Below are 21492 nucleotides of genomic sequence, written 5' to 3' on the forward strand. Positions count from 1 at the left end.
CAGCAAAGGAGGAGGAGGAGGAGGAGGAGGAGGAGGAGGATAGGGGAGAAACAGGCAAGAATGATGTAGCTGTGCTGCTCTTATCAGCTTTAGAGAGCAGGAAACACACACACACACACACACACACACACACACACACACACACACACACACACACACACACACACACTGGTCAGCTGATGACTGGAGCAGACCGAGGAGTAAAGGATCATTTCGTGAAATGTTGATTTGTCTTGATGTAAAAACGTGGCGACAGCTTCAAGTGTTTCTGGAGGAGCCTCAGTGTTTGTTGCTGCTGCTGCTGGCAGCTTTAATTTAACCCACCAAAGCTTCACCAGCAGATTTATTCATCCACAGACTACAGCAGGTCACAGCTCCGCTCTCAGGTCCCAATCAGACGGTTTCTGAGTGTTATCTGGTTTAACATTAGAGATGTTTCAACCAGTGTCAGAAACTCAGGAAAAGAAAAAGAAAAAAAAGGGAAAAAAAGAAAAGAAAAAAAGGAGAAAAAAAGGGGAAAAAGGGGAAAAAGGAAAAAAAAAAGAAAAAATGGAATAAAAGGGGAAAAAAGAAAAGAAAAAAGGGGGAAAAGGGAATAAAAAGGAATAAATGAAAAAACATAACAAGGAGGAAAAAAAGGGGAGAAAAGAAGAGAAAAAGGAGAAAAAATGAGAAAAAAGGGGAAGAAAGGAAAAGAAAAAAGAGGAAAAAAAGGAAAAAAAGGAAAAAGGGAAAGAAAAAAGGAGAAATGAAAGGGGGAAGAGGGAAAAAAGTTAAAAAAAGGAAAAAAAGGAAAAAGATAAGAAAAAAGGAGAAAAAAACAGTAAAAGAAAAAAGGGAAAAAAGGGAAAAAAAGGGAAAAAAGGGTAAAAAAGAAAAAAAGGAGAAAAAAGGAAAAAAGATAAGATAAAAGGAGAAAAAACAGTAAAAGAAAAAAAGGGAAAAAAAGGGAAAAAAAGGAGAAGAAAAAGGAAATAAAAGGAAAAAAGGGGAAAAAGGGAAAAGAAAAAAAGGGAAAAAAGGAAAAAAATGGAAAAGAAAAAGGGAATAATGAAAAGAAAAAAGGAGAAAAAAGAGGGAAAGTAAAAGAAAAAGGAGGAAAAAAGGGAAAAAAGGAGAAAAAGGAAAAAAAGGGGAAAAAGTAAAGAAAAAAGGAGGAAAAAAGAGAAAAGAAAAAACTAAACTCAGGAAGAAGTCGGTGAGTCGGTGAGTTAGTGGGTGAAACAGGCGTCTCTGGCCTCTGCAGCCCTGAGCGCTGACTGACAGGCGCTCAGACAGGCCGGGCAGGCAGCCAGCAGAGTTGCGTGTAAAGAGTTTATTTAGACAAGGGAGCGAGGAGGGAGGAGGAGGAGGAGGAGGAGGGAGAGGAGGAGGAGGAGGAGGAGGGGGTGTTCAAAGATGTTTTGTTCAGGCCTGAGGGATCACTCTGCTGCAGAGAGCTGGAGAGGGGAGAGGTCTCACTCCTGTCAGGATTCGAGAGCCCAAAGAAAAGTTAGACCTGAACCCAACAGGGACGGGATCTTTTAAAAAAACTGTGTGAGTGTGTGTGTGTGTGAGTGTGCACAGTTTACTTAAGACTAACACACTTTTACACTTAAGCACACACTGGGAACTTTACAGCACACACACACACACGCACACAGGATGTTACAGATAAAATGTGCAGAAAAAACACGAGTGATGAAAACACACCCTGAAAAAACAGGAGTGATGTGCTGACAGAGGCGTGTGTGTGTGTGTGTGTGTGTGTGTATACGTTACATGGAAACAGTATCAGTTTGATCAGATGAGTTGGCTCCATCTAATGTTTGCGTGTGTGTGTGTTTGATCGAGTCAAAGTGATAAGTTTCCTGTTCCAAACACACTCTCAGAGATGGTCTCAGCGCCATGACAGGCCGGTGATGCTGAGGGTCATAGGTCGGACTCATCCCTGCATCAGTTTGTAACTTGTAGGTGTTTATCGGACGTTTCAAACGAGATGCTGTGAGCGATTGAGAGGAAAACCCGCCGACCTCAGCAGCTTCCTGCCACGTGCTCGGCGGCGGGCGGTGAAACCAGAGCAGATTCCATCACCTGATAAAATCGAACGACTGATTCGGCGGCTTCATGCTGCATTAGACCCAAACTCTCTGAGTTCAACAACAGAAAGAAACACAGATCAACGAGCCTGTGTTTTTGTTTCTGCGCAGGTGGACCTCGGAGCGGCGGCTCACTCAGAGGAAAACACAACGGAAAGAAACGACCAGCTCGCTCTGCTGCCTTTAAAACCTAAAAACGAGATGTCGTCAAAGATGACGCCTCGTGCTGCGGGTGCTCAAAGGCGGAAGTGGTAGCACCATGCTGCCACTGTGGTGAAACACACTCTTATACACACACACACACACACACACTATGTAAATGACGGTTGGTTATTTCCTGCGTGCTGGCTGATTTAACTTCACTCAGAGTCTCACTCTTTGATCAGTTTCTGATCTTTGAGACCAGGATATCAAACATGTGGATGGTTTAGTGGATTCTGGGTCCGTTCTGCAGCTTAGCTCAGAGCTAACTGTTGGACAGCCTGTGGTAGGACCGTCTGATCCACAAGCTAATATTTATCTTCATCCCTGATCACGCCGGGAGGAGACGCGTCTGGAGCCTGAGAGGAGCAGATCTCCTCAAATCAACCTGAGCTGAAAAAGGAGGAGAGGATATTTGGATCGCTCCTCCTGAGCTGATGATCTCTGAGTGTTTCCAGCCTCTTATCGGGCTCAGTACACACTCTGCAGCGTGTTGTTTTCAGCCTCTGCTGCTTTAATAACAGCACAGGTGAGGACACACAGGGAGGTGAATGCAGTCAAACAGGAAGGGCGGGTTGGTCGCTGCACGTCTGCACCAGGAATGCTACTCAGAGTCAAAGTAACAGTTCTCACACACACTCACACACTCACACACTCACACACACGCTGATGCAGCCAAATATTTAGCTACTGTGCAAACACTGAGCTAATTAATGAGAGGCAACAGATCTTTGTGCATAAACTCCTCTTACCTGTGAGAGGTGAGCGCAGAGGGAGTCAGGTCATCAGACATGGAAGAGAAGAGAAAGAGAAACATCAGACGATCACAGGATTAGCTTTACGTTTATCATTTGTTTGTTTGTGTCTCTAAAAACCCAGCAGAGATTATTCAGAGAGTATCACAGGATCCAAACTCTTTGGTTTCTACGCAGAGAGACGCAGACGCAGACGCAGACGCAGACGCAGAGCTTTTCTTTAATGATCAGCGCTCCACACACATCAGGCTCCCATTTTCTCCTCCTAAACAGATTTATGATGTTTGGGAACCAGCCTCTCTCAGTGTAAACTCTGAGGCCGCTTCACCACAAACCTAAACATCCAGAGTGGGACCGGAGGGAGCGTCTCATCCCCGACTCTGGACGCCATCAACGTAGAGGAGGAGAGACGCCGCGCTGCTGTGTGAGTAAACACAGGATGGAGCAAATGTCCAGCGCTCCAACCGGTCTCTGGGTGTGATCCAAAAGTCTGACGATGAGACACCGGATCGTCTGGTCTGGGTCGGGGAATCTCTCACCTTCCCCCTCTGAGCCGCTCGGGGAGGGCGACAGGTTTTATTTGGCTCCGCTCTAACTCCACACACGGCTAAAAATACGCCGGCGCACATGGACGCCGCTGCTCGGACGGGTCGGTCAGCTGCTGAGGAGGAAACACATGACGAGCTGACTCAAAGCAGCCTGTGTGATGTGTTTCCATGGCAGCAGCGTCAGAACGACCCACGGTCCCTGAACGCAGCCCATGTGTTTTGCAGAGTCAGTGTTTATTCCTAACATGTGCTCCGTTTCCTGCAGGAGCCTACAGGGTTAACGCTTCCCTCTGCAGCGCGTACGGCGATTACACAACCGCAGCCATTGTTTTGGTGTTTGGGCCCGGCGGCGAGGAAGGCCAGTTTGCCGACATGTCTGAACCAGCTGGAAGGAGGCGCCGGCTCCTCTTTCATCTGCAGGAGCTCAAGTATGTAAACAAGGAGAGGAGCAGAGAATCACCGGAGGACAGAGAGAGACCACGGCCGGGAGATTCACTCTGAGAGCACGAGACATGAGCTCACTCCTCTGCTGCTGCTGCTGCACATGGACTCCATCACCCAGCTCCACCCTGCTCCACCCAGAGTCTACCTGCAGGACGGACCCAGAGCGACCCAGATCCTCTGAGAAATCACAGCTCTCCAGCTGTTCGATTCCCTCCACGAGTTTTATAAAACTCTGATAATCCACCTGTTGATTCTGAGAGTCACGGTGATTCATGCAGCGACACGCCAACACCTCCAGCTGGATTATCTACTGTAAACCGTCACACACACACAGATCCATAACAGGAGAGGAGTGTGTTTTAATTTCCTGACTATTTCTGCAACAGAGAAACCCTGCAGCTAAAAATACGTCCCTGAGATCAAATCAGAAACCGTCCGATCACTGGGAGCTCAAAGAGACGACCCAGAAGAAGAGTGTGAGGGTGATTCAGACTTGGCTCATATCAATTACACAACTTTGATTGCAGAGATTAGAAATATTCCCAGAAACGGCTGCAGAGACAGCTGAGGGCGGGCGGGCGGGTGGAGGGGGAATCGGAGAGATCTGCTTCGACAGGCTTTTTTTGTTTTCATGCTTTGGAGAGGAGACAAAGATGAAGGAGCGGGAGAGACGGCAGCAGATGTAGAGCGATGTAAACTGCTGATTACATTAATGCAGCTCACATTGGAGCTTTAATCTGTGTTGTCTTCCCTGCAGCGGATTAGGTTTCCAGAGTCAGACGGCACGAAAACCTGCAGTGTGCATTGAAGCTGTGACTCGTAAATGTCAGCAGAGAAATAAAAGCTTGATTGCATGCAGAAAAAAGAGAAATAAAAGAAGAGATGAGCTCTGTATCTCAGTGTGCCTCCTCTGTAATAAAAGATAATCAGTCTGTGCAGATCTGAGCGAGGTGCGAGCAGCAGATCAACTTGTTGCTGCATCAAACCGTCTCCTTTGGCACGGCTCCTCCTCCACTTAATGAGCCACACATACTTGCCCGGCTGCCTATGTAAACTCTCATTCATGAGCAGGGAGGCGGGGCCGAGCGGCTGCCAGTAATTTTCCACCATAAAGATCGAACTAAACTCACTTCCCTGTCATTAAAACCACCGAGCTGCTGCAGCTCCGGGCGTGTTCAGAGAGACGGGGGAGTCCCGGAGGTTTATCCTCGATATCTGCGGATTGAATCTGTGTTAAGTGAACAAAAACACTCTCCACAAGCTCAGGATTCACTTTTCTGAAGGAGGGCACACTTTGCAACCGGTGGATTGAGCAGACATTCAAATGTGACAGCGTGCATCAGCAGCCGCTGCTTTCCACACATGCTGGATTAGGATTTATGGCTGCAGAGAAACAGGGAGCAGAAACAGGTGGTGACCTTTAGCAGCTGCTGAGACACTCTGAGGGGATTCGAGCAGGCGCAGAGACGCAGAGATGTTCGATCAGGGTTTACACTGCGTGAAACAATCATTAAAGCTGCAGGAAAGTCTCATACGATGACACCTGACGCAGTTTGATGAGGTCACAGATCCTCCATAGCCGTGTTATTACCAGTGATGCCGGTAACGAGTTACTCTGATTTTACCACCTTAAGTAATCTAACACGTTACTATCACCAAACCAGTAATCAGATTAAAGTTACTTATTCAACTCACTGTGCGTTACTTTTTTTTTCATTTTTCATGTAAAAAAAATCTAAATGCTTTTTTTTGTGTCTCGGGGATTGACGGGAGTCGCGTGTCCATCACGTTTTCAGCACGAGGACGACTCAGGTGTGTTAGCAGCCAACGACACAAAGGTAAACAGAGGGAGAGGAGAGATGTTGGTTTTCTAGCTGGAAACACAGTCACTGTTTGGAGTTTGTGTCAGCTAAAGATGATAATATTATGGTTCGTTGGTCACTCTGTGCTGGCAGTTTGCTTCAGATATTTGACTCAAACATTTATGAATCAATCAGAGAGAGATTCGCGCACTGCGAACATAAACGCTTGAGAAGTTGTTTGATTTTTACCTGGGGAAAGGTGAGTACAGGTTCAGTAAGAAAAATTAAACTGATAGAGAACCAAACTAGACCAAAAAAATTAGAGGTAGACCGATATATCGGGCTGATATTTGATCCGTTGTATAAAATGACGCAATTTTTGATCAGGCACAAAAAAGATGAGCACCTCAAACTTGTGGAACCACTTGGACACATTGCATACTTTTGTTGTAAATTATTTAATAAATTAAATAATTTATTATTTTTTATTAATATAACAACTTATATTAATAAGTTTAAATTTCTTTTTTGACATTTTAAGAAGAGTGTGAATGTTTACTACTGCTTGTTACATTGTGTGTTTACTCAGACCAAATATTTCATTGTTTTGAAAGCTGAATAAATGTTTAGAGGACTGGACACGACTTGTTGTAATAGATTTCTTTTAGTTGCTCAGAAATTGCTGCGTTTCACAAAAATGTGATAAATATATATTTATTTAACAATCGGCCTGAATATCACATTGGAAAAATCGGCTATGCATATCGGCATCGGCTGCCCAAAAAACCCATATCGGTCGACCTCTAAAAAAAAAAAATATATATAAAAAGAAAATAATTTAAATAAAAAACTGCGCAGTGCACCAAAAATGGTAGTGTAAAAGCATTCGTTAGTTGTATTTTGAAATTCAAAATGTATAAAATGAATATTTTTGTTTTTAATTGTAAAGTCCACGTTTTACAACCACCAATGTCTGCGTGTTACTTTTAAATAAAACATGTGGGCTCATATTATAATTTCTTTAAATTGCATTGTACAATTTATGCCAAATTATGCAGCTGCTGAAAGTAACCAACAAAGTAACTTGTAATCTGATTGAGTTACTTTTAAAATCAAGTTACTTTTTAAAGGAGTAATCAGTAACTAGTAATCAGATTACTTTTTCAACACTGGTTATTACACAACGACCCAGAAGACTGATGATTGTTTGATTATGAGGATCATAAAATCAGATGTTGACTGGACGCCGCTCTGTCATCTTCAGGATCAACTCCTGTCAGAGCTTCTCACGACTCGCAGAGACTCCTGAGCAGAAAACTCAAATTAAACCAACCATTAATCAAAAGTTAAGAAAGAAACGGACGTGTCTTAATGAGCAGCAGGTTTTAGATTGCCCAGAGAGAGGAGGGCGGAGTCTGAGCCGCAGATTTGGGTCGATAAAGAGGAAGTGGAGTCAGGAAGCAGCCTCTTCCTCTGAGGAAAGTGAGATGATGACGGCTCGAGGAGCGTTTCTCTTCGTCTCCATCAGAGAAGCTTTTCAGTGTTTGTCTCGTAAATAAATCATTAATCATCACAAAGACTTCCTGCAGCGAGTCCAGGAGAGTCGTCCATCCAGCCTGACTCAGACACCAGTGTTTGAAAATATTTACTGACTTTATTTATTTGACTCTGAGCGGCTCAGACTGAGTCATCCTTCCCTGTTTCTGCACAGAGAGGATCCTGGGTGGTCGGGCTCGAACGCAGCAGATTAATCACCGTTGATGTGAATAATCTCCCTCTTTCTCATCTCGTGGTCGAGTTAGTCACAACTGTAGTCACAGGACGACGCTGCAGACGGTTTCCTCACTGAAAGTCGTTGATTTCTTTCACAAACGCGCTGGTTTCTGCTCAGAGCGAGCGTTTGGCTTCAGAGAAACCTCTCTCAGGAGGTCTTTCATTTCTGATTCTGATAAATCTACTTTAGAGGATCCTGAGTCGCCCTCCTCTCCTAGTAAAGCTTTAAATCACGGTCTGTCAGACGGACATATGGAAATCTACAGCGACACGCAGAGCGCTCGTGTGCAGCAGCCCAACAATCACCACAGCCATCGTCGGGCTCGTTTTCCTAATTAGCGGCTGCAGATTGGAGTCAGATGTGGGGTTTGATCGGAGAGAAATCCTGCAGACTCTGAACTAAAAGCTGATTTTAACTCCTCAGTCTGTCCTCTTTCTGCTCCTTTCAGCGCCGTTTGCTGTGTTTGGTTCAGAGGTTAGCAGACACCTTTTTCTCTCTGCAACCACTTTGCCCCGGGCGCTTCCTCCCGCCCTGACTTCCTCTGACAAACATAACTTCCTGTAAGACACAGAGGAGAGATTAGTCAACGTGTTTTACAGGTTTCCCTCGACTGACTGAGGAGCACGTGGAGCCCGAGCTGCTCCTCGTCAGACTCTCTTTAGCTCTCTAACTTCTCCCGCTGTTTCATTTCTAAATCTGTCGTTTTATTCATCTCATGCATGAGCTGCTCTGCTGGCCTCGGCGTCCTCTGTGCAGCTCCATTAACCACCAGGAAGCAAAAATAAACTCGGAGAGAGGAGGAAAGCCTCTGCCTGGTTTTGGTGTGGGTTAAATGTGCCGTGTGGTTTTTGGGTTGTTGCTGCAGACGTATGATCATGGCTGAGAGGGATCTATTTGCCTTTTGGCCACGCTGTGACCTCTGCTCAGTTTGCACAGCAGGCGGTTAAAGTTTGAGCAGCAGAGGAAAGTTCCTGCAGCCTCATATCCACCCAGTTTCACTCGATTTATCGAAGCAGATTGCGCTCAGAGTTTCCGTCCTCTCCGTCCGTCAAACGCCTCGTCTTCAGCTGCTTCCTTTCAGGTACGACATGTTTGTCGTCTGTGCGCGGCCTGTGAGGACAGCTGAGCGAGACGAGGATGCAAAACACCGACTTTGCATGCCAGAGATAAAAGAATCAGAGCGCGGGACGGCTGAAGTATCTCACAACTAAAACAAACAGACTTTACTGCGACTACTCCCCGCTCCTGCTGCAGCCCGACCATAAAACCTGGAGCTGGCCTGTGCGTTAGGAGGAGCCGAGCATGCTGGGTAAAGGATGAGTAAGAGTTGAGTCAGAGGGAGCCTGTTTCATTGTTTGCCAGCTTTATGATCGTTGTCTGCACAGGAACAACAGCATGGCACGAAAACAAAGCGGCTCCTGACGTCACCGATAGGAGGAGAGGAGGGGACGGACATCTGTGATCGATTAGTGATGCCTGGCACTGCTACAGAGGCTTTAAAGAGACGGGATGTAGAGATGTGTCCTTAACTCTCTAAAAGAGAGGACTACATTACCCAGAATTCCTCACTCAGTCCCTGCGGTGTTCCCCAGATGCCTGGGCAGGTTTGGACTCGACCTCTCGCTCATGTTTTGACTGCGAGGGTCTGCAGGTCTGATGTTATCCACTCCAAACAAAAGCGTTTCTCCGTTCTCGCTACATTAACACCTCGCCACGGCGTGAGCGCCTCTCCGTCACACGTCTCATCCTTTATTTCGACTTTCTCTGCGCTGTCACAACCGGTTTGCTGCGGCTTCGAGGTCCCTCTGTGGGATTTCTCTCTCCTGCCAATACAAACACTGATGCTCCGACACAAACCAGTTCTGTCTTTATCCTCTTCCTCCTCGCTGAAAGACGGACACGCTCGGCGACTTCGTTCACACACAAAGAGAGAAACATTAACTGTGAAAACAAATCTGCCAAAAGCCCGGCTGCGTTTAGCTCCAGTCCCATCCAGCGCCGTAAAACCAGCATCTGCTTCCTGACGGCGGTTACTCAGCGCGGGCGGAGAGTCTGCAGCAGGACTCTGCTGCGTCTTAAAGCAGATCTTTGTTTCCTGCGCGTCTGAAACAGCAGAAACATCCACAGCAGGTTCAAGTCTGACCCCGGATCACATGGATCCTAGACCTGAAAGTCCACAAACCCCTTCACTGACCACTACACAGGTCAAAGGTCACGCTCAGAGGAAGCTCAGCGACCTCCTGCTGGGACTCCTGACTGAGCCCCGAAACCGTCACATCTGGAAAAGGCATGAGCAGAGAGAAAACACGGAGAGTAACAAAGAAAAGAGAGTGTGTACAGGCATGTACGTGAGTGTGTGTGTGTGTGTGTGTGTGTGTGTGTGTGTGTGTGTGTTTCCTGAGGCCCAGCAGAGGAGGGAAGTTCAGCCGAGCTATTATAAGACCACAAATTACGGCTCTCCACAGCCAGAAATGTGCTGCGCCGAGGCCTCAGCAGCAGCAGCGAGGAGCTCAGATAAAAACCAGGACGGAGGGGGGTCACCAGAAACCAAGACCTGGTCTTTAATCTGTCCCACAATGCCTGAGAAACACGTCACCTCACCTGGCGTTAGCTCTCAGGTGTGTTAGAGCGTCTCCTCCCTAACTCTCACAGACAATGAGAGCAGCTCAGATCCACTTCCTCACGCAGAGAAGGCGAGTGGGCGTGGTCTCAGGAAGCGTCCATCAGCTGCTCGTCGATGGTGTCTGTGGGTCAGCTCGCGTCAAAGCGACAGAATCAAAGGCGGCAGAGACAGAAGCGCCCACAGAGCCGAACAAAGCCCGAGTTGTGAGCGCCCGCCATGGGATCGAACCCTCGGGCTTTTCCCATCAGCCCCTGAGCCCGTCCTGCAGCGCGGCCCGGGGGGAGCCGGACGCAACACAGAGCATTTCTTTCTAAACCACTTCCTGCCAGAGCAGCCAGACACCCTGGCCTTCCCATGAGCCTTTGCACTCCCAGGTCATCTTTGTTCGCTCAGAGGCATGCTGGGAAATTGGCCATGAGACAGTCTCTGGTGTTTTGGTTGCGCCGCGATCACAAAGACGGATTCACCAGACGCTCGCTCTGTTTACGTGTCTGACTCCAACGCCAAATCGTCCCATGATGCAACAGGAGCAGGGGCTGGAGCGGGGTCGGACGGTTGATAAACAACATTTGTCCCGTGTTTTCGTGGCGGCGGCAGAGGAGGATGCACGTCTTTGTTGGCACACAGCGGACTCTCTCAGCCTCGGAGGTCTCGCGGTTCGTCCAAATTCCTCATGAGGAGTAATCTAATTGAAGAGCTCCTGCAGGCCTCAGCGTCTGGACAGCACCGAGGCCACACACACTCACACACACACTCACACACACACACAGAAGCATGGAGCTGGGTCAGAGGACTGGGGATGGATTCACCGAGCAGAAAACAAAGGAAGTGTTTTCATCTGTGGAGACGCTCTCTCTGCTCCTGTTCGACGTTTTTAATCCTTAAACTCAGAATTTTATCAAAGTTTTTCTGAAGCTGATAAAAAAAGGGACGGAGGGAAAGTCTGTCACTTGAGTTTTGTGCAAACGTCGCCTGCAGAAGTATGCATCCTGATAAAGTTCAGGCTTATTCTCACATGTTCGAGTCATTTCCCTTCTGATATCTCCACTGCAGCACATTTCAGGGGGAAGCTGCAGCAGCTGAGGAGGAGGAGGAGGAGGAGGAGGAGGAGTGTTGATGAAAAGCTGAAACAGAAACTGTGCAGCAGCAGCAGCAGCAGCAGCAGCAGCAGCAGACGGGCAGCGGCTCGCTTCATGAATGCATAAAGCTGTGAGTTGTCCCCGTGCAGGCCTGCCGTGCGAACAGGCTTCCCCGCTGTAACAACAAACTGGACTCCTGCAGCGTTTGTTTGAGGCGGGGGAGGAGGAGGAGGAGGGGAAAGGAGGAGGAGGAGGAGGAGGAGGGCTGTGAACTTCAGAGCTGCCGAGGAAAAGTTGCTCTGAACAGTTGAAGGAAAAAGGGGGCCCCGGGGTGCTGCAGGGGCCGCCACAGGAAATGGGTGGGGCTCAGTGGGAGGGAGGGTGACGGATCAGCTGCCAAGACATGAGAGGAGGTGGAGGGGAGGCTTAAAGGAGAAGTGCTCCTTCTGGAAGTTTCCAGCACCGAGCCTCATTCCTGTCATATCTGAGGTCCAGCTCCAGTCACAGTGAGGGATGTTTACAACCAGGAAACCAGCGCTGATCTCTGCAGAGTGAATAAAAACAGCAGATCTGACTCTGAAACCTGTCCCCAGCACAGACGGGTGGAGGAGTCAGGAGGCGCAGCGTGGATGCTCAGGAGCCCACGCCCTCGCCGTCACCGCGGGTGTAGCCTGACAGAAACCAGACCCGCGCTCGGCCTCCAAACGCATTTGTTCGGTCGACGCTAAGTGACCGCTGCTGCCAAATAATTGATGAGCCCAAAGAAACGAGCTGTGCTGCGTGTTTCCTTTGGCAACAGGTGGAGGCGGCTGACTTCACAACTCACCGTTTTTAGACTTCAGAGGCTTATTTCACCATCTCAGAGCATAAATACAACAAAAGATGTCTGCAGGGGTCTGAGCGGGTTGTTAGTCAACGCCGCTGACTCAGAGGTTACTCGCCAGCGGCTGAGGTTTCTGGCTCAGGTTGACTCTGTTACGAAACAAAAACCTGTTGATCCCAGAAGAAGAAGTCCTCAGAGTCAACACACGGACGTTTGTTCAACTCAAACACGAGAGGAGTCCAGACTCAACTTCTGTTTCTAAAACTGTCAAAATAAAGTCATGAAACACATCTTTGACACTCTTCTCTCTGCTTCTTCCTGCGTCACATTAATGAAGCTGATTTCTGAAAACACGAGTCGAACACAGACATCGCGGCGTGGACGCTCACCGTTAAAGAAGCTCTTCACCTTCAGGTACCCCACGCTGAGGCGCAGCACCGACAGTTTGTCCAGACGAGCGCGGACCTCCTCGCTGAACGGCAGCAGGCTGGTGAGCTTGTCCAGCTCGCCGTTGAGGCGGTCGCGGTGGCGTTTGGACGGGTTGGACTTGGCGCCATCAGGAGGTGGAGGTTTGGGGCTGTAAGGGGACAGAAAGAGCAGCGTTAAAACACAACAACAAAGATGAATTCACTCTCAAACTGGGCGTAAACACCTGACAGAGTCCTGCCTGACGTCAGCGAGCTTCACCGACAGGCGGAGGCTAAATCTGTCCTGTGTGCAGACGTCCGTCAGCGCTGCAGCAGCTGAGGTAAACACAGAGATGTCACCCTGCAGATATCTGACATCGTTGTCATAGATTCACGAGATCGTCCTCTCCTCTCTCAGAGGATTAGCTCAAACATGAGCGTAGCAAATCTCTCATCATCCTCCTCGTCCTCCAGCTGAGGAGAAAAACTCAGAGATGTTCCTCTGGAGGATGAGTCTTTCTGCTTCACCTGCTGTTTCCACGGCAACCAGGTGAGCAGCCAGGTGTCCCAGAGCTCAGATTGAACAGTCAGAGCGCTGCAGCTCAACAATCAGGACCAATCCATCTGAGCTCTGGTGACCTGCAGTGAACCCCTGGCTCCTCGTCTTTAACAGGAAGCAGACGGCGAGGAGCTGAAGCTGCAAACACCTCCTGTTTACTCCAGCTCTCTGCTTTAAGAAACACTTCGACGGTGAATCTATGATTTCTCTCAGAAAAAGCGCGAGCGTCTCTGCTCGTCCACGCTGGATCTGGGAATTGAACCTGTGACCTCTCCGGTACAGGTCGCTCCCCCTCAGAGCAGCTGCGCGTCTGCTGCACGAGTTAAATCAGGTTCAGATGTTCCTGCTGATGACGCCGCTGGGGATTCAGGTCAGGTGAGGCCAGCGTGTGTGTGTGTGAGTGTGTGTGTGTGAGTGTGTGTGCACCTGCATAACTTCATACTTTCTCGGCACTGCTGCTTTGACCCTTTAACCTCGATTACTCAAAGGTTCATGCCTCTTCACCTGCAGCCACGAGTTACAGTGAAGACCGGCTGCTGCAACATGTTATACTTTATCAGAGGAGCTCTCAGACACAGGACCAGGTCTGGGGTCTCTGAGGAGCTGGATCTTCCTGTCAGCTGAGGAGCAGAAACGTCTGGTTTCACCGCGGGCCGTGGAAACGAGCAGAGCTCCTCTGAAGACGAGGAGAACAACTTGTGCCTGATCTAAAAAGCTAAATATATCAATCTGAGATGAAATCTAACAAGCAGTCTGTGAGAAAGCAGCCAGCAGGCATGGAAAGCTGGCCTCCTTCCCCAGCAGAAGTCTGATTTCACACTTTAAATCCTTTCTTGTCGAGTTGATGACCTCTTCCAGATGTTAAAGGAGAGAGTGTGTGAGGGGAAGATGTGAGAGGACAGTCTGAGCTGTAACAGAAATGTGTAAAATGTGGACCCTCCCCCTCCTCCAAATCAAACATCTGCTTCCAATAATACCCCCGAACACGACATATCTGAAATCAGGCCGAGATGGCTATCGCTGCATTCCTGCCGCCACAAGAACAATGAGCGGCCAGTGTTGTTTCTTCTGCTTTATCTACTCCATCAGTCCTGGAAGGGGCGTGGAGATTCAGGCGAGTGTGTGTGAGTGTGTGTGAGTGTGTGTGAGTGTGTGTGAGTGTGTGTGTGAGTGTGTGTGGACCTGAAGAAACACTCCCTGACTCACACAAAGGCACTTTGTCTCCAGCCGGGGCAACGACACCTTCGCAGAACAAAAGGAGCTAAATATGAAGTTGGCGTCTGACCCAGGTAGGGTTATGATACAGATACACCGATTTCAGACCCAAGGAGTCGATGTCAGACCCAGAGAGTCGATATCAGAGCTAACGAGTCGATATCAGAGCAAAAGAGTCGATATCAGACCCATAGAGTCGATATCAGAGCTAACGAGTCGATATCAGAGCAAAAGAGTCGATATCAGAGCAAAAGAGTCGATATCAGAGCTAACGAGTCGATATCAGAGCAAAAGAGTCGATATCAGACCCATAGAGTCAATATCAGAGTTAAAGAGTCGATATCAGAGCTAAAGAGTCAATATCAGAGTAAAAGAGTCGATGTCAGACCCAGAGAGTCGAGTCCAGAGACAGAGAGTTGATATCAGACCTAAATAGACGATATCAGACCCAGAGAGTCAATATCAGAGCTAGTGAGTCAATATCAGAGCCAGAGAGTCGTTATAAGAGCCAGAGAGTTTATATCAAGGCTAAAGAGTTGTTATCAGAGCTAGTGAGTTGATATAAGACCCAAAGAGTCGATATCAGAGCTAAAGGGTTGATATCATAGCTAGTGTGTTGATATTGGAGCAAGTGAGTTGATATCAGAGCTAAAGAGTCGATGACAGAGCTATTGAGTCGATATCAGAGCTAGTGAGTTGATATGAGAGCTTAAGAGTCGATATCAAGGCTAGCGAGTTGATGTCAGAGCTAAAGAGTAGATATCGGAGCTTAAAGAGTCAATGACAGAGCTAGTGAGTCAAAATCAGAGCTAAAGAGTTGATATCAGAGCTAGTGAGTCAATATCAGGGCCAGTGAGCTGATATCAGAGCCAGAGAGTGGATTTTAGACCCAGGGAGTAGATATCAGACCAAGAGAATCAATATCTGAGTCAGGAATAAAGATATCAAAGGTCTTATCTGTTGTGTCAGTCACTTCAGCTTTAGTTTAACATGTCTGTGTTTCTGACTCTGACCTCAGTTATCAGAGCAGTTTGGAGGATTTTTCTTTCACAAGAAATTCAGATGAACTATTTTTAACTTCACTTCCTGAATATTTCTCCATCATCTTGTTTGTTTTTCCCGCTGACGGAAACAAACGCTGAGCTCAGAGACTGATCAGCTGAATAAACCAGGCTGAGGATGAACAGAGAATACTCTCTCTGTCTGAAACCAAACTGTACACAGCTCTCATCCCCTCTCTGTGGCAGCGTCTGGGAAGTGAGAGTTTGGAGACTGACGTCCGTCACATGTCAGTCATAAGAGAAGCAGCACGTCTCATAACCATGAGCGTAACCTCTGTGACCACTTTACTCTGGACCAGTTCAGCCCTGTGCTCCAGTTTCCTGTCCAACAGGAATCAACGACACCTGATTGATTCATGGTCCCATCTCATCGCACTTCCTGTTCCAGCTGTCCTTTCAAAATAAAGGCAAGAGGAAGGTGAAACGTGACTCTGAATTTCTGCAAACAGGAGCATGATTTCTGTCTACAGTTTCTACAAAAGGAGTCGATTCTGCAGCACAAAAAGATTTCAGGTCGTGACGCCTCCAGGTCAGAGAAGATTAAGTTGCACAGTTAACGTAAGGACGAGAAGTCCATTAGCTGATTGTTTGTTACTCTCCTGATCAGACATCTGTGAGTCTCCACGTTTCTATAAAGATCTCCTTTTTGCTCTGCAGACGTCTGCAGCATCAGAAAAAAGCATCGAGATCAGGAATATGTAACCACATCCTCGACCTCAACCTCTTCCAACACCAACCGAGCGCCAGATCTGATCCTCCAACATCAGGGTTGGACCTTATTTAGGCTTTTGTGGCTGCATGAGAGCAAATCCCTGCAGCCAAGCTCCAAAACAAAGAGCTGGGTTAAAGCCTGAAATCAAAAAGGAGAGGCTTTCAGAGCAGGGCTGGATTTAGGAGGAAGACTGGAGTGTGATGAGTGTGTGCAGGCCGACACACACACACACACACACACACACAGACGCAGGCATTACCATAAATTTAAATGTTCTACTTTTACAATGCATGTAAACATAAAGGTGGAGAGCCTCAGGGCGCAGCGGCAGCCTGCACCGAGGGTTAAACAGACTTTCTCTCACACTCCTAACTCAGGCCAGAGAAAGAAAGGAAAGATCAACTCCCTGAGAGAAACTTTTCCTAAAAACCCGGGCGGGAGAACATGGCAGGCTTACATAACCGTTTGCGTGACACAGAACTATGTTAATTTGTGTTGAGGGAGGGAGGAAAGAAACAACCCCCCAAAAAAACACACAGAGAGACAGAAGGAAAGACAGGAAAAAAGTATGTTGTGGCAGTCAGAGGAGGAGGAGAAAAAAAACAGAGCGAGTCTCAGATTACGCCATCCTCCCTCCTCCCTCCTCCCTCGTGGAAACATCGCGTGAGAGCGCTCTCGCTCCACGTCCTGATTATGATTAATGCAGGTACTACCACACACACACTCAAACCGCGGTTCTGGCAGGTTCTGCCACGGTCCCCCGCGCGGGGGCTGTGGTTCTGTACGGAGCAGTTAACACTCCGTCTGGCTTGTTAAAGTTAGAAATCACAAACTGGTCAAATCACAGCGAGGAGGGCAGAGAGGACAGAGCTGAGAGGAGAAGAAAGACGTCTTTACAGCTCAGAGAGGAGGCCGGGGTTGGCTGCAGCTTCTCTAGAACGTTCCTTACAGAACCATGACGGTCCAAAATAAACTTTATAAACAACATGCCTGAGGAGAAAAAGCTTGAAAAGGCACAGAGCTTCTGGAAACTCTTAGAAAAGGTCAGAAAGTTTTTAAAGGAACAATGAGAAGTGAAGCTGGGCAGAACTTTCCCAAAGGTTCCTCTAAGCTTTATGATCAGGGTCTACAGGGAACTTTTTCTGCTTCAGGGACCTCAGATGACCACCAAAGTCTGCTGTTATAGCTCCTTAATTAACAGCAGAGAGGTGTTTGAAAAGTCTGAATCAAAACCATCTCCTCTTCCACGCACATCCAGCACATATTTTAAAAATGTGGTAATACCTGCTCCTCACGGGGCCACAGAGAGCCTGACCTTTGACCCTCCTTTTGCTCCATTTGATCCATTATTGGACAAACACTCTGACTCCAGAGTCCACAGACACCCTGGGTCAACGCGTCCCTTTATGGAGCAAATAACTTTACTCTGTTTGCTCCTCTGGGTTTCAGGGACCTCTGGGGGAGGAATCAGATGGGACCATTTCCGACACAAAACAGAAAAAAGTGAGTGAGCGCCTGGGGTCTTTGAGGGGAAACCCAGGAGAAAAGAAGGAGCAGTTTAAAGGAGGATGAGGAGGTGGCCTGGGGAGTTTACTGAAGGGCAAACATAAAGAGGACAGTGGTTTACACATTGTCCTGCAAAGGGCCGACGTCTGAGAGCGTCTAATCAGATTTAAAAATCCTGAGGCAACAGTTTTCTGTCCTTTCTGCTCGGAGCTGCTGGACTTCAGCACTTCACATCACCTCAGAGCGGCCGGCCAACGTTGCACAACCACGAGCAGGAAAATAGATTTTATGGTCTCAGGGATCCAACCTCAGACAATGCAGCTACTATTGCAAGCACCAGTACAAGTCACTACACTACTGTGATGACTGAGGCTGTGAGACAGGCAGGCTGAGAGACAGACAGGCTGTGAGACTGAGTCTGGAGGTGTTTGCACAGCTGTAACCACCTTAAAAAGGAGGTAACTATGGTGTACGCTGCCTGTATGAATACATAACAACTCATTAAAACGCCATAAAACTGAGAAAGTCACGAATGCATGGAGCTGAGCTGAAATGTAGTGAGTCATGTTGGAGGAGTCTGCAGATATCCACTGATAAAGCAGAAGTTGTGTTACACAAGGAGTGCAGAAAAAGGCACAAAGGGTCGCTAAAACTCAACAGAAAGAGTAAAAACAGGTGAAAAGATCTAAAAGGAGAAGAAAAACACTTATTACTCGGCTCTTTCTGGATAAACCCGGAACACAAGCGGGATTGAAGCGCTTTTCAACTTGTTGACTTACATTTTCTGGACCGGCTTCTTCCGTTTCTTCGCTGCGTAAAGCGCCGTGTTCGCCAGCATGCTGAACTCTAGGCACACAGAGTCTGAAAAAGTGGCTTTATCCTGTGTTAATACTCTCTGTAAAGGATCCAAACGTGCTCAGAAAACTCACATCCCTCGAAAAACGTGAAAGAAGAAAGAAAGTCGGTAAATTCCCCCTTCGCGTCCGCGCGTCCCGTGCGCCTGTGCGCTACGGAGCGTACTTTGTGTCCTGTATCTACTCCAAACGTCCCCCAGAGCTCAGCAAACTATCACAACTTGTCATAATCCTCACGGTGGAGTATTTCCGCAGCAGAGTGAAGCGAATAAAGAGACTTCGAGGCGGTTTAAGGAGTCCTCGGAGGAGTTTCACTCAACTCTTCGGTCCGTGCGTCACCCCCGTTGTGATTTGACAGGCTGCTGCTGCTGCTGCGCGCTCCCGACGCAGCTCGGGTGTGTGTGTGTGAGTGTGTGTGTGTGAGTGAAAGAGAGAGACAGAAAGAAAGAGAGATTTAAGGTGGAGCAAATGTGGGCCAAACATGAATGAGACCGCAGAGCAGAGAGGAGCGGAAAACTGCATTCCAGCCCGGTCCACCTTAAAAGACTTTTTGTTTTTGTCTCTTGTCTGAGTTTTATGAATTAAGTAATAATCATAATAATAAAGTATGTTATTATACTCATATAAACAGTTTCACCAAATAAATAAAGGTTTTGTTTTATTCTTTAAACTGTAAGAAAGAAAAAACTCACACATACTTTAACTCTGTATGAAAGTTGAAATATGAGCTAAACTTGTTTAAAAATCGACTCTGTGGTGTTTTAGGAGCTGAGTTTTACCCCACAGTTGGTTTGAAGGCTTTCTATCACTCAGCCCTCTCAGTGTGGAGTATTTAAAGTATAAAAATAGAAGTTTTCCCTCCTGTCTGAGTCTGTCTGGCTCTGAAAGGGGACCAGCTCCAGCAGGTTTCATTGGCCAGGTCCTTCAGGGAGATCCAGCCCCTGCAGCAGTTTAAACACATCTCATGAAACCTTAACTCTGTTTATTTGGCCCTCAAATAGCTGCTGGTCAGAAGTAAGAGCTCTCCCTGAGACTCTGACATTTAGGAGAGTTTCCCAGCCCTGCGCTGTCACGTCTGGTAAAAACAGAGTCAGTCACACACACACACTGAGTGTGTCGGCCTCTGTGTGTGTGTGTGTGGGCGGTTATCTGCAGGTGAAGGTTCACTTTCTCCTCAGAGCCTGTGCTAGCTGCAGTCACACTGCCACAGCGTTCAGTCCCCGTGTCCTCCTACGCGCTGGCAGACTGAGGTGAACCCTGCTCCACGGGGTCGTGAACTTGGAGGGTTTCTGTATTGTTGGCTGAGCTGAATGCAGAGAAACGTCAGGTGATGGATCGTTGTGTTTTGTCCTCTCTCTGTAACTTGCTGCGGCACGTCAGGCCCAAACTCACCAAACCTCAGCGCACACAGAGCCACGATATTCCTCCCCAAACATCTGTCGGCTGAAATGTAAACTGGAACTTTCTGGTTATTTTTCATCGGACTTCTTGTCATGACGGCTCAGGTTGTGTAACCGGCTCCTGACGTCCAACTTTACAGCTGTGAACAGGAGCTGTCACGCTCTGAGGCTCTTCTGGACGGAAATAATGAGGAGAAAGAGCGAGAAACACAGGCTGGATTTTTAATTCTGCACTGGATGTTTGAGGTTCAGAGCCGCTCTGCGCTAAATCAGTCAGAGTTTCAACATCCTGCACAGGAAGTCAGAGAAAATATCATAAATTAACACACACTGACACAGCTTGGAGAGACTCAACACGTGGTGCCCTCTTCGGCCTGAGCAGACTCAGATGACGGTGCAAACGCTCGCGCTTGGTGCTGCTACCTGCAGCTACATAAACAGTCTCATATAAAGACTTTATTCCTCCTTCTTCTTCCCTGTAATTAAAATTTACTTCTGGTTCGAGCCTCCTTTGCATACAAACAGTTCCAGGCAGTCTGGCACATCGAAGGGGGAACAGTTGGCATCCTTGTTGCCATGGCAGCGCGCTGTTTTTAACGCCAAACACGGCCGTTACAAGTCAGCAGCTATCTGCCACGATATGCCACCCTCTGGCCTTATTAAAAGTCAGCCTTTGTTTAAAATACACCCCGGCTTCATGCGGCTTGGCTCGGACCTGCACGGCCTGGCTCAGGCTTTGCTTTACGAGGAGCGCTCTCTTTCAGTTTCAGGAGGTTTTGAGGGATCTGACAGTTTGAGTTTAATGGTTTTATGATCCTCCATGCTAATAGAGCCTGGCAGTTAATTGAGACATCCACTAAATGATTTATGGCCTGTAATTAAACAGAGGAGCTGCTTCAGGATAACAGACGCTGCAGAGAAGATGTTTGTTTTGGTGATCTGAAAACGTCAGCCGTCTCTTTCTCCTGCTAAGGTCTGAGCAGAGGAGGCCGAGGAGCCAGCAGCCGTTGTTCCTCATCATTAGCAAACTCCATGACTAAACTCCACCACTTTTTATATTTGGCAGCAGCAGCAGCAGCAGCAGCAGCAGCGCGGGCTGCAGAGCTGCGGTGAGTTTCCACTGAGCCACCGCAGGCTGCTGCAGCGTTTTACTGCGACATGCAGAGGTGGCTTTTACACAGCAGTAAACACAAACTCCCAAAACTCTGAGAACAACGCGTGAACCCTCTGCTCCGTCAGGATCCAGACCAGGACGATCACACCGAGGTTTGGTTTCTGTTCCCGATCCAGAGCATGGCACCGAACACGGGAAGCGATCAGAAATATGAGCTCTCAAATTAGCAGCGTTTGTGGATGGAGGATGGAGATGGAGGATGGAGATGGAGATATGATTAAAGGTCAGAGTCAGGGGAAATTACAGGCCTGCTGCTCTCGTCTTATTTTCCGTGTCAGGCCGGTCTGGAAGGGTTCGATCCCGCTGCTCATCCTGCAGCTCGGTTAGCGGTGGCACAGCCGGAGGAGACACGGCACGATGGTTAATGGTCGTATCCGGGACAGGAGGCTTCTGGGAAATCTGAGGCAGATGTTGGTGAGCTTTGGGAATCGAACCGTGGAAAGAATTCAAAATCAGCCGAGCCGCTCTGGCTGAATC

The 21492-nt window shown here is 47.9% G+C and overlaps 1 protein-coding gene across 1 annotated transcript in view; it reads right to left on the bottom strand.

Annotated features, from left to right (window-relative positions):
- The window catches only part of ahr2 (aryl hydrocarbon receptor 2), a 30507-nt gene extending 11685 nt beyond the window's left edge, over positions 1-18822 (bottom strand). The window contains exons 1-2 of the mRNA XM_074664399.1: positions 18367-18822; positions 12517-12704 (exon numbers count right to left, since the gene is read on the bottom strand). Coding sequence (XP_074520500.1) covers positions 12517-12704; positions 18367-18425 — 247 coding nt within the window. The 5' untranslated portion in view covers positions 18426-18822. The remainder of the gene's footprint in view (positions 1-12516; positions 12705-18366) is intronic.
- Positions 18823-21492: the final 2670 nt, after the last annotated feature.

Source organism: Halichoeres trimaculatus, unplaced genomic scaffold (genome assembly GCF_033239565.1).
Source record: "Halichoeres trimaculatus isolate MK-OKI-2021-1 unplaced genomic scaffold, fHalTri1.1 fHalTri1_scaffold_24, whole genome shotgun sequence".
Taxonomy (NCBI): domain Eukaryota; kingdom Metazoa; phylum Chordata; class Actinopteri; order Labriformes; family Labridae; genus Halichoeres; species Halichoeres trimaculatus.